Source organism: Phyllostomus hastatus, unplaced genomic scaffold, assembly GCF_019186645.2.
Source record: "Phyllostomus hastatus isolate PE091 unplaced genomic scaffold, TTU_PhHast_1.1 phas_contig_40, whole genome shotgun sequence".
NCBI classification, from domain to species: domain Eukaryota; kingdom Metazoa; phylum Chordata; class Mammalia; order Chiroptera; family Phyllostomidae; genus Phyllostomus; species Phyllostomus hastatus.
In genome coordinates this window covers 25,880,978-25,895,845 of record NW_025333872.1, presented here as the reverse complement: position 1 = coordinate 25,895,845, position 14,868 = coordinate 25,880,978, and the positions used below count along the sequence as shown (strand labels likewise).

Here is a 14,868-nt window from a genome sequence, read left to right as displayed (position 1 = left end):
TTTATGCATATCTGAAAACTTGAAAAAGTAATATACAGCTTAAGGCAAAAAAAAAAAAAGAAGTCTCCATTTAGTTTCCTACCAGTAAATCTTTAATTATTTGCCATTTTCTCAGAAAATTAAAGTTTTTCTATTATTTTTTGCAGTACTTTTAAAAGGTCATGGTTGTTTTGCATACAGAAGCAAAAATTTTATCCATTCAAAATTTGAACATCAATAACTATTGTGAATTTGGACATGATTACTTTTAACCATGATATGACATTTAATTTTTTTGAGATTGGGTAAATTTTAATTTATAAGGACTAGTGTTTTGATCATGTAAAGGCCTAATCTCATTTCTGTCAGTGTGACTATAATCAAGGGATACAAGCGTAACAGTTTTATATTATTAAAGAACTAATCATTGGGTCTGGATAAATAATGGGAAGTTCCATGGAATTCTGATAGTTTAGATGCAAATTCCAAATTTTAACTTACCTGCTTTTGCTGTTGGATTTATACAGACTTTTAATATATCTGCCGAGGCAGAATTATATCATATGTCAGTCAGAAATAGTTATTTCTTACTACTCTGATTACAGAAGAGTAAACATGACCTTGGAGACTATCCAGTAATATTAACATATTAACATTTAGGATATATATTGTACACATTAGAAGTTGCACATAACAATGTTAATTTGGAAGACTGAATATCATCACATTTGTCATATTATATCATAATTTATTTTTAAAATACTGTCATGATGTACTAAGTTACATTTTAACATGTTTTAAACAGGCCAATTTATATCTGTTTAACAAATATAAGAACACTTCAATTTAGTTTTAAAATGTTGCATCTGATTAACAGAATCACTGAGAAAGTGTATAAATAGTTATCTACTGGAATCATGTCTATAATATGCTGAATATTTTAAATACAGGTTTTCTTCTGTATTGCTGTTCAAGAAAAGCTGTCAGGTAACTGCAAGTCCATATATAGTCCCTTAAAACAGTGGACCATCTCATTGCTGTTTTACAGATCTGTTCTTGGTCAAGCTCATATCTTTTTTTAAAGATTTTATTGATTTATTTTTAGAGAGAAGGGAAGGGAAGGAGAAAGAGAGGGAGAGAAAATCAATGTGTAGTTGTCTCTCATGCTTCCCCCACTGGGGACCTGTCCCACAACCCAGGCATGTGCCCTCACTGGGAATCAAACCTGTGACCCTTTGGTTTATAGGCCTGTGCTCAATCCACACCAGCCAGGGCTATATCTTAATTATTACATAAGTTTAGTCTCCAACAAGATTTCTTTCTAGTTCTCTTTGCTCCTTTTTGATAATTGTAGTAATATTAAGTTTTGTCCATATTACTTTGCCCCAGTCTGGCACAATTTGGATAGAACTTTACCAAAGAGCTTTACCATTTGGTTATTTCTTGGAGGGGGAAGGTTGGTTACCCAAAAATTGTAATATTTTGCTTTGGACTTCTAAGAGCTAACAAATCTTTCTTAACATGTATGTTTGTAAAAGTATTACACTTCGTCTCTCTAATGACAGGTATGCTAGTCCCCTGAAGAGCCAAGAAAATGACAACTCTGACAACTCTTTTGGAGTAATGAGATGGGGCTAGAGTGTTAATTTTTTATTTTCTAGGAATCATATTGTGAGGTAAATTAAATGGTGACTTCCAATATGAGTGATAAAAGAGAATGAAAAGTTCAGTGTATGAAGAAAAAAGGAGAGCAGAAGCAAAGGAGAGGGATCACTTTAAAATTACTGAATTTTGACATAGAATAAGCCCCTGTCAATTTCACCAAGACATGACTGTTGCTACTCCCAGCTCCAATAAAGTGATTTAAAATATAGAGAAATGGAAAGTCCATCACTGAAAGTTTTGTTTTCAACTACAGATAAGCAAATAAGTTATAAAAGAATTGACAAAACTATTTAGCAGTAGTTAAGAAGTCTAGAAATGAAATGTATGCCATATAAACGGAAATATTTTCTGAAACCAGGTATGATCCTTCACAGACCTAATAGCACCCTATGATGCTACTAAAACCCATGAAGAAAGACCACAGTAAATTTACAGAAAGAATTATGGATTTTCCAGGGAATATAGTCATTACACATGATCCAATACTCAAAATTCAATTTTAGAGTAGTCCAAAGAATGTGCAAATTATCAATCACCCAAATAACTCTCTAAGTTACATTAAAAGAAAACAGTGAAAATGAAACACTTCTCCTAACTAAAATAAACTTATTTTTGAAGTGAACAAAGTACTTCTGATTTATTTCATGGGTCATCTATGATGAATCATTTTCTAAGTCCTACCAGTGGTTTAGCCAAACAGAATAAAAGTATGTTTTTAAATTGTCTAAAACTATTGTCTAGTCAGAGAAAAAGAAAATGTCTTTATTTGGGATTATTAGTAGTAGACTACTATTAGAAATAAAGTTAATTGTTTAAATTTATTTAGTTAACTTTATTAACTTTATAATGGCTTTAGTACTATAATAAGTTTATGCATTCTCCCTTAAAACTTCCAATATTGTCTTTTAATTGCTATTTGAAAATATGTCACTAATAAAATAAATATAAAAGTAAATAATTCTTAAACACGAAAATGTTAAAATCATTGCACTGATAATACTTTTAGGTATATGAACAATGTCAACATAGAACTATTCAAAAATTCATTCTGTACATAACTAACCAGTAAATATGTGTAGAATGTACACCTTGGCACTGAGAGTGTAGTAGTGAATAAGATAATGTGTGTCTCCTATGGTGCCTCCTTTCTAGGAGGGAGACAGACAATAAGCAAAGAAAAATAAATGAGAAAGTAGTAATGCATGCTGTGAATATAAAATAGGGTGATATAAACAGAACAACAGGGTAAACAATTTGAACTGGTGGTTGGAGACAACCTCAAGGAGGGATGTACAATGAAGTACAGAGAAGCATAGCTTATGAAATAAAATAAGTTGAAAACCACCTCAACAGCATCAATATTAAGAATAATAGCCAAATGATAACATTGCTATACAATACAGCAGGTACAAGCAATAAAATATATGAGGTAAAACTTAAAAAAAATTTCCACAATATACAATTAAATTAAAAATTGAGAATGGCCAGGCAAGGATAATAAAAGAAAAACATAAACAAATGGAACTACATCAGACTAAAAAGGTTTTGAGTCTGCAAAGAAAATCATCAGCAAAATGAAAAGACAACCTATGGAAGTGGGAGAAGGTATGTAACAATAATGCATCCAATAAGGGGTCAACATCTAAATTTTATAAAGAACTCATACAACAATACAATCCCCTCAAAAAAATCAACCAAATAATTAAAAAATGGGCAGAGGACCTGAATAGACATTTCAAAGAGGTCATACAATGGCCAACAGACATAAGAAAAAATGTTCGATATCTCTAATCACAGAAATACAAATTAAAACCATGGTCAAATATTGCTTCACACCTGTTAATTGACTACCATCAATAAATCAACAAAAAAATGTTGAGGATGAGAAGACAAGGGAACCCTCGTGCACTGTTGGTGAGAATGCAGACTGGTGCAGCCACTATGGAAAACAGTGTGGAGGTTCCTCAAAACCCTAAAAATAGACTGCCTTATGATCCCCAAATCCCACATCTGGATATTAATCCAAAGGAACCCAAAACACTAATTTGAAAGAATATACGCACTCCCTATGCTCTTTGTAGCGTTATTTTCAATAGCTAAGATATGGAAGCAACTCAGATGCCTGTCAATAGATGAGTAGATAAAAAAGTGGTGGTACATATGCACAATGGAATATTACTCAGCCATAAAAAGAGTAAAATAATTTGACACAGCATGGATGGACCTTGGGGGTATTATGCTAAGTGAAATAAGTCATACAGAGAAAGACAAATACCATATGGTTTCACTTACATGTGGAATCTAAGGAGGGTGAGCAAGGCAGGGGAGAATAATAGGGAAACATGGAAACAACTGTAATAGAGAAATAATAAAAAAAGAATAAACAAACAAATAAAATTGAACCAGACTAATAGATAATAGAGGAAAAAAACTGATTGTTACCAGAGTGGAGAGGGTGGGGGGCAATGAAAAGGCTGAAGGGATTAAGAAGTAAAATTGGTGGTTACAAAATAGTCACAGGGATGTAAAATGCAGCATAAAGAATATAGTCAAGCCCTGGCTGGCGTAGCTCAGTGGATTGAGTGTGGGCTGGGAACCAAAGTGTCCCAGGTTCGATTCCCAGCCAGGGTATATGCCTGGGTTGCAGGCCATAACCCCCAGCAACCGCACATTGAAGTTTCTCTGTCTCTCTCTCTCTATCTCCCTCCCTTCCCTCTCTAAAAATAAATAAATAAAATCTTAAAAAAAATGCCTGTTTTCACCTTTAAAAAAAAAGAATATAGTCAATAATGTTGTAATAACTATGTACAGTGCTAGGTAGGTGCTGGGCATATCAGGGGGAAGACTTTGTAAAATATATGATTGTCTAACCATTATGCAATATACCCAAAACTAATATTAAATTATACTGAATATAAACTGTAATTGAAAAATAAAATGAAAAAAAACATTTAAAAAAGAAAAAATTTAAATATTAATATTGAAAATGGAGGATGCCAAATGCTACATAGAGTAGGATAATATATATGTAAAAGTGGTGTTAATTTGTGTGGCTTCAGACACATGGCAGTGCAAGTGGGGGCCTGAAATTATACATCACCAAATATAAACAGAAGTGACCTTGGGGAGGTGGGGCGTTATGGAGACCTGAGGCAGTGATGATTAATGGAGCCTTTTCCATTAGAAGCTATGTTTTAAATCTTAACAGGTAAAAGATACTCATGCATTACTTTTACAATTAATAATTAATTTAAATAATTTAAAAGTAAGGCAATTTGATAATTCCCACTGAAATTAAGACAACCTCTAATTTCAACTTTGTAACTACAATCCTGAAAACATGATTTAAGTCAGCCTTTTTTATATTAAAAAAAAGCCAGATCATTTCACTATTAATTATAGCTCATAATGTAAACTCAAATTTAAAATGATTGCATAGATAAAAACTACTGTGTACATGAACATGACCAAAGAAAGAGAACAGATGTGAAGAAAGGAAATAAAGTTGTCTTCACTTTCATTGTTTGAAACACACCCAGACAAACAATTTAATGATGAAACAGTCTGATAAAAAGTGTGATATGACAGAAGTTCTGTCTGAGTAGAAAGCTTTTTGATCACTTTTCAGATACTTCAAGAAAACATGAACTACTTCATCTCTTGAGATAATCTGCTTTGAAAGACAGCTGAACACACCTCCTCTCACTGAGTAGTTTTCTTCAAGGACAACTTAACACTTAAATTTTGTAAAGCTAAGACATGTCCTTTGTAATGGATAAGAATTATGTTATCAGCACATGTAGAGAAAGTAGTATGTGATTGATTCCTAAGTTAATGCTACCCTTAAACATCAATTGTCTAATAAACTGAACTTAACATCTTAGACAACCTGTGAAAGGAATCAAGAGAAGCCCAAAATAGGTGAATGCTATTTTTTCCTGTAGTATCCCTTTAACTGCCCTAAAAGTATTTTGGAATAACTAACACTTTCCCCTGTTTGGGAAGCACAGTCCACCCACTAAAAGGATGATAAAACTAAATCAAAGTTGCTTGTTACTTGTGGAGATATGTAAGTAGCAATAATCAGGAATATAAAATGCCATGTTCTTCTTGGGTAGCAAACGTTCAATTATATTTGTGTAGTATTGCACTAAATAGTACTTTATAATATACTGCCAAGTCTTCTCTGGCTGCTGGTAAAGAAGAAAGGTTGCATAAAGTTTACTACAATAGACTTCTCTGTGGGATTTCAAAAAGAAAATATACTGACATCAGTAGGGGCATCCAGCTCATATTATCACCAGGGCAACTGGGATTGTCCTTATGGCACTAAGGTTCATAGAAAAGGATTACTAGAATATCAGAATCTATAGTAAAAATTATGCTTACTATCATCGATTCCTCACCCACATAAATACTGCAGTTTAAATTGTATCAGTATCTGAGGAATGAAGACATTGCTAGTAGGTTTGCTCTTCACCTAAAAATCTTAAGAATGCCCCTCTTCTAGACTCTCCAATAACTACTGGACAGAGACGAGTAATATTGTGACACCTCAGGTATAGATCAGATTTAGGGTAAAGAACACTGGTGAAAATCTTAGAATACATAGAAGCCAAGAGCATGGTGCCTGCTGACAGCATACTACCATGGTGGTATGAACTTTGGAGATTTATTAATATTTATCTCCCCTCCTTACAAAACAAAATAAAACTTGGCTACTACACTGAAATAAAGCTACACAGGTATTTAAAGTATAGGAATTCAATTTAGACTTATTCATGAATTTTTCTTCTCTTAAAGGCATTAAAATTTATAGAATTACCAGACTGAGATAATTTTGACAAGATATATTGCAATTACTTACACAAAGAAATACATGAAAGAATTATTCATCCTTATTTACTGTAATTATTTTCTTTTGTCTTCATGAATTTATAAAATATATGAATAAAAATTAAATGTTATTCTATGTGTTTCATAACAAAACAATTCAGAAGGTCTATATAAATATTGCATTACTACGGTAATAGATTCAAGGTCATGCAAGTAATGTGTTGGCTAAATGACCATAAAGATTGCTTTTTTATTCTGCAGTGCTAAACTGAATTACTCAGGCAAAATATTGAAATAGCCTTTGAGCTTCTATAAGTTTAAAATATTAGGGCTTTAAAAAATTGTCATAGAATTCACATCACAACATGCCTTACACATTAGGTAATGCAAGTCTATCTGGGGACATAACCTGATGGTATCTTCACACACAAACACATTCATCAGGCTGTCCTGCAGATCCAAAAAGGATGATGCTTCCTCTCTGAATGTAACACCATCCTACTAAGTTATCATATTTCTGTTGACTAGCAGGCAGCTAAAATAACTTAATGTGCTTTGAATATTTAGTCCAAAGTAATGTAAGAAAACATCTGTCACTTACGTTTTTGAGTCATCCCATAACACACAATAGGGATTCAAAGTACCCTAAAAATAAGCAGAGGAAGAATGAATGTATCTTGAATACATACATCAAAAATTATAGGATTGTGTAAAATACAAACAGAATGACAGATTTTTTTATTTGGCAGTAAGATTCTTTCAAGATTCCACCTCAACTTTTTTGCATTAAAAATGTGCATGTTTCTTCTCATAGATTCAGTGACCCATTTTATGAAATCTATTCATGAAAACCACTTACTCCAAATATCATAATCTATATTTTTTGAGAGTTGAAAATGATGCTATCATGTACCACAAGGTCCATATTTTGATGATTTCTATTTCATTTTATTTATAAAGTATTAATTGCTGAATTGTTTCCTTTAACAAGACCAAAGTATTTACAATATGTTAATTACAGTGAAACACTTTGTATTATGCGGCCATCACCCCTGCCACTTCCTCTGTAGCTTCTAGTGCATCAGCTTTCTATTAGGCAAGAGATGGTTCCATTAGTTGTCCACTTCACAAGAGTTTGTTGACTTGAACCACAAACCTTGTTAATCAACAGATCTTATTTGTGTAAGATCATATCTAATGAAACTCAGAAAAAAGTGCTAAATTTTTATTAGGTCCAATAATTATGTATTTAGTAACCACCATGAATTTCAGGATGATAAAATGAGTTTTCCACAAAGATTATCCAGCGAAGTACTTTCATTTTGAACAGAACTAGTTGTTGAAAATTTTTTTCTCTCTGTCTGCCTGTCCATGTTCATTGAGTCATATTTTGCCCTTTGAAACTAACTTAATAATTCTTCTTTTATGTGACATCTTTAGATATCTACAGATTCAATCCTACTTCTGAAGAGTCTTTTCTATTAAACATACTCTGTTAGTTTCAAGTTCTCACATGTTCCATGTCACTCATTTCTCAGAGCATAGACTTTAAGCATGTGTTAAAACCAAAAGGGGGTAGGGTCAAGGGTGGGAGGTGGGGATGGCTGGGGTGGGAGGAGTGGTGGGGAAAAAATGGAGACAACTGTACTTGAACAACAATAAAAAATATTTAAAAATTAAAAAAATAAACACGTGTTTAGAGAAATCATCCACTTGTATCCTACCTGTACAAAACAAAGCAGGACTATTGTCTCTCCAATTTAGGGAGAGGCACATAAGACTGTGTCTGATATTTTGGTAGTCTCTTTCTGAGCTTTACAGGTATTACCCATATTTAAAATCTCTTAGCTTCTTATATATTTTTTACACTAGTATTTTTAATTGCCATCCAAGGATATGCTTTTTTAAATTGAATTTTAGAGAGAGGGAAGGAGGGAGGGAGAGGAGAGAGAGAGAAAGAGAAAGAGGCATATATAGAGAGAGATGTGAGAAACATCAATCAGCTGCTTCTTGTACACTCCCTGACCAGGGACCTAACCCACAACTTAGTTATGTGCCCTGTCTAGGGATGGAACCCGCACCATTTTGACCTTTTGGTGTATGGAATGACACTCCTATTGACTTAGCCACCTGGCCAGGGTCTTAGGAGATTTTGAATCCTGATTTGGGCATCCATCATATTCACAATTGCTTCCAAAATTCGCTTTATTACAGGATTAAGAAACAAACATGATATATATGTTCTCAGCCAATGAAGTCATTGATGACATAATAAATAGGCCAAAGCAGGTAAAAGTTACAGTCCTGAAACAGGTGAGTGGCTCCTTCCCAGAGGTGGACACGTTCCCTGAGGGTTAGTGTGCTATGAGCCCTCGTTCCTTAGTCTTGTCTACATGTAGGTTGTCATGGTGGTATATCTGGCAAAGCAACATTTTTAAAACTCTAGGAAAGCTTTTCGTGAAGTGCTCCATTTCTATGTGCTGTTTTCTGAGTCCATTCTAGGATTCCACTAGAAATAAAAATTAAGTTCACTATTTTAAAATCTGTGAAATCTACCCCCCTTTTTTATTATTCATTTTAATCAGGGTATTTGACTAACTCCAGTATTTTGGCACCATTAACATTTTCCAAAATCCTTCAAAGACCATGTATCCAAGGTAGGAATCCTATGTTTTAGTGTATGCTCATACCCCTTAACTATCATAAAACACTGCTCTGAAGAAGGTTATGGCCTCACAGATGTTGATGAGGAACACACATATAGCATGTTGCTGTAACAATGCCAGAGACATGCTATAAATGTCACTAGTTATAATTGACTGCATAAGAGACAGAACGTCATGGTCTGTGTAAGCCAGAGCAAGCTTTATAGATGAAGTGGGTCCTTGTCTGGATCTCACAGGAGACACACATGTGGCTGTCCAAGGGATGTGGAGGAAAACGGTATTTCAAGTAGGTTTCTTCCTCTGTCATACGGGACTCTGTCTGGTTTTACCACACATTTTCATATAGCTTGTGACTTCCTAAGAAATTTTAAACATTGCTAGAATGTTATATCAAAGTTATGTTATATTTATCTAGAGATTTGTTCAAAAGAGCTCAGACCACATTACAGAAAATAAATCATCATTGGAATATCCAATGGACGGTATGAGAGTATGCATTTCATGAATGTAGAAACTAAGTGTAGGTGAAGAACCGGAGAGAACAGGTCCTCTAAATCTAGTTCACTCCTTTTTTGAGTTAGAAAAACTTAAAATCTCTGATAAACCAATATAGGATTTTGATTATAGGATTAACATTTCAGAATTAGAGTTTATAACAGGTTATAACAAAAGAATAATTTAGAAAATAAATATTATATAAACTTAATTTGGGATATCCCTTTCTTTTTACTCCTCTGAAGAAACTGATTTCCACTTTCGAATAAAAGTATGAAGTTGAGAAACACTTGTATTCTTATCCCATGCGTTTGTCAGTCCTCAGTTTTATCCTGTACCTTCCTCACCCTTCACGTCCTAGATGCTTTGCTCTTTCTGTCTTTGTAAAAAATTTTAAAAAATCTGTGTGAGAACATTATAGACTCCATGATGTACTATTTAATCTTGTGTTTCTCTATACATTCTGGGACCTACACAACAGACAGATACCCTCTGTAAATATCATTCTAATACAGTCACCAATATGTAGATCTGTGAGCTGAGTCAATTATTTAACATTTGAAGTTTGGGAAGATAACAAGAACATATAAATTAGAGAAATCTTAGTACCTGGATAGAGCAATCTCCAAAATATATAAAGAACTCATATGACTCCACTCCAGGAAGACAAACAATCCAATTAAAAAATGGGCAAAAGACCTGAACAGACACTTCTCCAATGAGGACATACAGAGGGCCTAGAGACATATGAAAAGATGTTCAGCGTCACTAGCCATTAGAGAGATATAGATTAAAACCATAATGAGATATCATTTCACACTGGTGAGAATGGCCATCATAAACAAATCAACAAACAACAAGTGCTGGCGAGGTTGTGGAGAAAAGGGAACCCTGGTACACTGTTGGTGCGAATGCAAACTGGTGCAGCCACTGTAGAAAGCAGTATGGAATTTCCTCAGAAAACTAAAAATGGAACTGCCTTTTGACCTGGCAATTCCACTGCTGGGATTATAGTCTAAGAACCCTGAAACACTAATCCAAAAGAAACTATGCACCCTAGTGTCCATAGCAGCACAATATACAATAGCTGGAAGCAACTTAAGTGCCCATCAATAAATGAATGGATCAAAAAACTATGGTATATTTACACAATGTAATACTACACAGCAGAAAGAAAGAAGGAGCCTCTACCCTTCGTAACAGCATGGATGGAACTGGAGAGTATTATGTTAAGTGAAATAAACCAGGTGGTGAAAGACAAATACCATATGATCTCACCTTTCAGTGGAACCTAATCAACAAAACAAACAAGCAAGCAAAATATAACCAGAGGCACTGAAATTAAGAACAATCTGAGGGTAACCAGAGGGGAGGTGGGAGGGGATAATGGGGAGGGAAAGTTGGCAAGGGTTTTCAGGAAAAGTATAAAGGACACATAGACAAAACCAAGGTGGGTTGAATCAGTGGAGGGAGGTAAGGATGGCTGGGGTACGGGGGAGTGGTGGGGGGTAAATGCAGACAACTGTACTTGAACAACAATAAAATAATTTAAAAATATATAAGAATGTGCAATGGGACATTTTTAAAAAGGTAAATTAATCCCAAACATTTTTAAAAAATCCTATCTAAAAGCTTCTACTGGGAAACAACTTGTAAAATACCTGTTATAATTTTCAAGTACTTTTCTCAATGGTACTTTCCTACAAGATCTGTTCTGAGGAATTTACAGGAAATCAATAACAGGAAATGGTGAGCTCAACAGAGCACAGTAGCAAAATTGTAATGATACCAACAAGAAGCTAATAGGCATGGTATAGAAGTAGATTCAAGAAATGAATTAAACTATGAAAAAATCTTCAGGCAAATGAGAGAAGTAGGCTAAAGAACATTAATTTAGAAAGCTGTCAATATAATTGACAGCAAATATTAAAACTGCATGTGTTTGAAAACTTTTGGAAAGAACACACTATTCTTAAAAAATACATTCTTGGAAAAAAAACTTTTTTCTTGACTTCATCCAAAAATAGCATAGTTGAGCTCTTGTTGAACATTTCTACTCTCCAGCTTTTAAACATTTTAAAAATGTACCATGATCCAAATTTCCTAATCACTATAAATATCCGATATACCACTTTAAGTGTCTCTAATGGTCTTTGCTATTTTCTTTTACTTCTCTGTTCAAAATAAACTAAACCAATATATCTATTTTATGGTAAAATATATCACTAAGTTTGTCAATATATTTATATGGGTGGTTCTCTCTTTTCCTTTGGTCTGCATAACTTTTCTTTTTTTATTTATAATAGAGGATTTGGTATCCTTTCTATTTTGATCTCAATGATTCTAGAAGGACATTCATAGTGAAATCCTTTTCTTCCTTCAGAAATCTCTTCCAATCTATTTTTTTCCTATGGAATACTTTAAAAATATCTCACTATGATAAATTACTCACAAATTAATGAAGTCAGCAAGAAAAGCAAAAAAAAATATGATCAAAAGTTCCTTTATTAATTTACCTGTTTATGCAAAAATCATTTCATAAATGCCTATTACTTTCCAGGTACCCTAGGAGGCACTGGTAATACAACATTGAGCAAAACAAAATCCTGCCTCATCAACTTAATTATACTGACGGGGGAAGGGAGAGAGACAAAAACCATAAACAAGCACATATATAATATGCTGGATGGTAATCTGTGTTGCAATGAAAAGCAAATCACAATGAGTAGGATAGGCTGGGAAGTGGATGATTGAGTTTGTATGTTGGGAAGGATTTACTAGGAAGACAAAAGTATGAGCAGAGAGGTCTGAAGGAAGGTAGTTACAGAGAAGGTAAGGGTAAAGTCACAATAAAAATGAATGAAGATCAAGTTTCTCCTATTACCTTTGGTGTTTTTTTGAGTTTTGAAGAATGAAATTCACATGCAATCTTAAATACACTCTTGATACCTTAACACATTAAAAGTGTTTTCTAAAGCTTCTGGAAGCTCACACAGCCAACATCTTTGTATGTCTATTAACATTCTCAGGTGTAGTAGTAACCAGAATTTTATCTTCCAATCTATGCCCAATCCTATACTCTTCCACTGAACAACCTTAAAAAGAAAGGCTTTAAACAAACATTTTAAAAAAGTGTTTTCTCTGGATCTACTCTAGAATCAACTGTGTTGCTTTATTTTTAAAAAATGTAGATTCCTTGGCTCCATGAATTTTGAGGTTAGGGCTAAACTAGAATCATTCAATCTAACCCACCCTGGTAATTTTCATCCACATAAAATTTGGAGAAGTACTGCTCAAAACACAAACAACAGAAATAACGTGGTTAATTTACTTTGTTTTTCTTCAGAGTTTCAGATGCTTAGGGTTCATATGCCATAGTAAATTTTGAATCTGGGCAATTCTTAACTTTCTTATACCTTTCATAAACCTCTTGAAACAAAAATACCCTCTTGTCTGTAATGGCAAGACAAACGAATAGACAAAGGACACAAAGTAGGGCAGTGACCTCACCATAACTAGTTTGACCTTCCCACTGTTGTGACTCAGAGATTCCAAGAATATTCTTTCTGTCATGTCTTCTAGTAAATTGCACAGTGACATTTTGAATGTAGATGGGAGAAAGACTGTTCACTATATTATCTCTCTTTAGTTTTTGAAATTTTAGACATGAAAGCATTACATTAAAATGACCTGGATTTTGCTAGGCTTATTTCTCCACCAAGGTTTAATCGCCATTATTATATAATTGCACAAATAGATTTTAGGAATTCCTTGAGAACAGTTCCAAAATGACTAACATGATTGTAAAAGACCAATTTATATCCTACTTATAATCTTCATATTACTTGAGAAAACACAATTTAAAAAAATCTCAGCAATGCATGCTAGGTGAAGTAAGATTTTAGTAGATGTAGATTTTTCCATAGTCATATCTATAAAAGGTCAATGATCAATGAGAGGGAACCCTTTTCAGGTTATGTCCCAACCTATAAATAGCTTCATAGTCCCTACAAGTGTGATACATTTCCCAAGGAAATGACACAATGTTGAAAAAGATACAATATAAAACTCAACAATGGGAAATAGTCTGTTGAATATTCTCCAAACTTCTTTTCAAGGTTATGGTACATACTTTTCCATATTACAGTATTTTAAAATATATATTAAAAAAAACTAAAACTTAGTCTCTTTTTCCTTTGAGGGAATAGCTGATAGGTATATGAAGTATAAAGAGCCTCACTGAAATGCAATTCTATGTTCTTATTGAATAGGAACATGGAAATACAGAATTTTTAATGGACTTATATATTTTTAAATTATTTTATTTTTGTTCAGTTACAGTTATCTGCATTTTCTCCCCCACTCCCCCGCTCCAAACCCACCTCCTTCCCTTGCTTCCACCCTCCCCCTTGGTTTTGTCCATGTGTTGTCCTTTATAGTAGTTCCTGAAAATCCTTCTCCCCACTGTCCTCTCCCCTCCTCCCCTCTGGCTATTGTTAGATTGTTCTTAATTTCAATGTCTCTGGTTATACTTGGATTTACATTTTTGAAAGAAGTTTTGAAGGGTTCTACAGAAAGCATCACATTGGGAACCAGTCAGATCAAGGAGATGGACAAGAAGGAGCTGGCTTTAACTAAAGCAAAATGATATAAAGGCCACTGAAGTGAGGAATGTAGAATATTATTTTATCAGGATGAGTCACATTCATGTCACATAGCTCTTTTGAGGAGCTGGCAGCTATTTCACTGGGACATGTGGAGAGGGCATATATTTATATCAGCTTCTGCTATATGGTTACTCAGTAGCTCACATTAACCAGATGACACTATTTCTGTAGATGTGATAACAGCTTGCTTCTCTAATTTCTGAGATACATCACTAACCTGAATATACATTATTTCTCAATTAATGCTTTCTGACATATGGGAAACAGTAAAAAGTAGAACCATTATTAGTAATTATTCATGTGTGTAGCCTATGAAGAAAATCATTGCCTCCACATTCTTGTATTTTTCTGTGTATGATGTGCACTTATTTTGCCCAGATTTTTGAGGGAAAAATAAGGATGTGCATTATACATGAGTATAATGATTACATGCATGGGTATAATAATTCCATGTATAATGTACACAAAACCATGGATACGCATCATACACTGCAAAATATGGTACACACCTTAATAGAGTGTCTTACCCATATATGATTAAGTCATTTGTAACAACGGTT

At 33.8% G+C, this 14,868-nt stretch overlaps 1 protein-coding gene across 2 annotated transcripts in view; it reads right to left on the bottom strand.

The window, feature by feature from the left end:
• ADGRB3 (adhesion G protein-coupled receptor B3) overlaps window positions 1-14,868 on the bottom strand; it is a 719,215-nt gene that overhangs the window by 294,445 nt on the left and 409,902 nt on the right. For both annotated transcript variants that reach the window (XM_045843906.1, XM_045843907.1), the window contains exon 16: window positions 7,082-7,125. In XM_045843906.1, coding sequence (XP_045699862.1) covers window positions 7,082-7,125 — 44 coding nt within the window. The remainder of the gene's footprint in view (window positions 1-7,081; window positions 7,126-14,868) is intronic.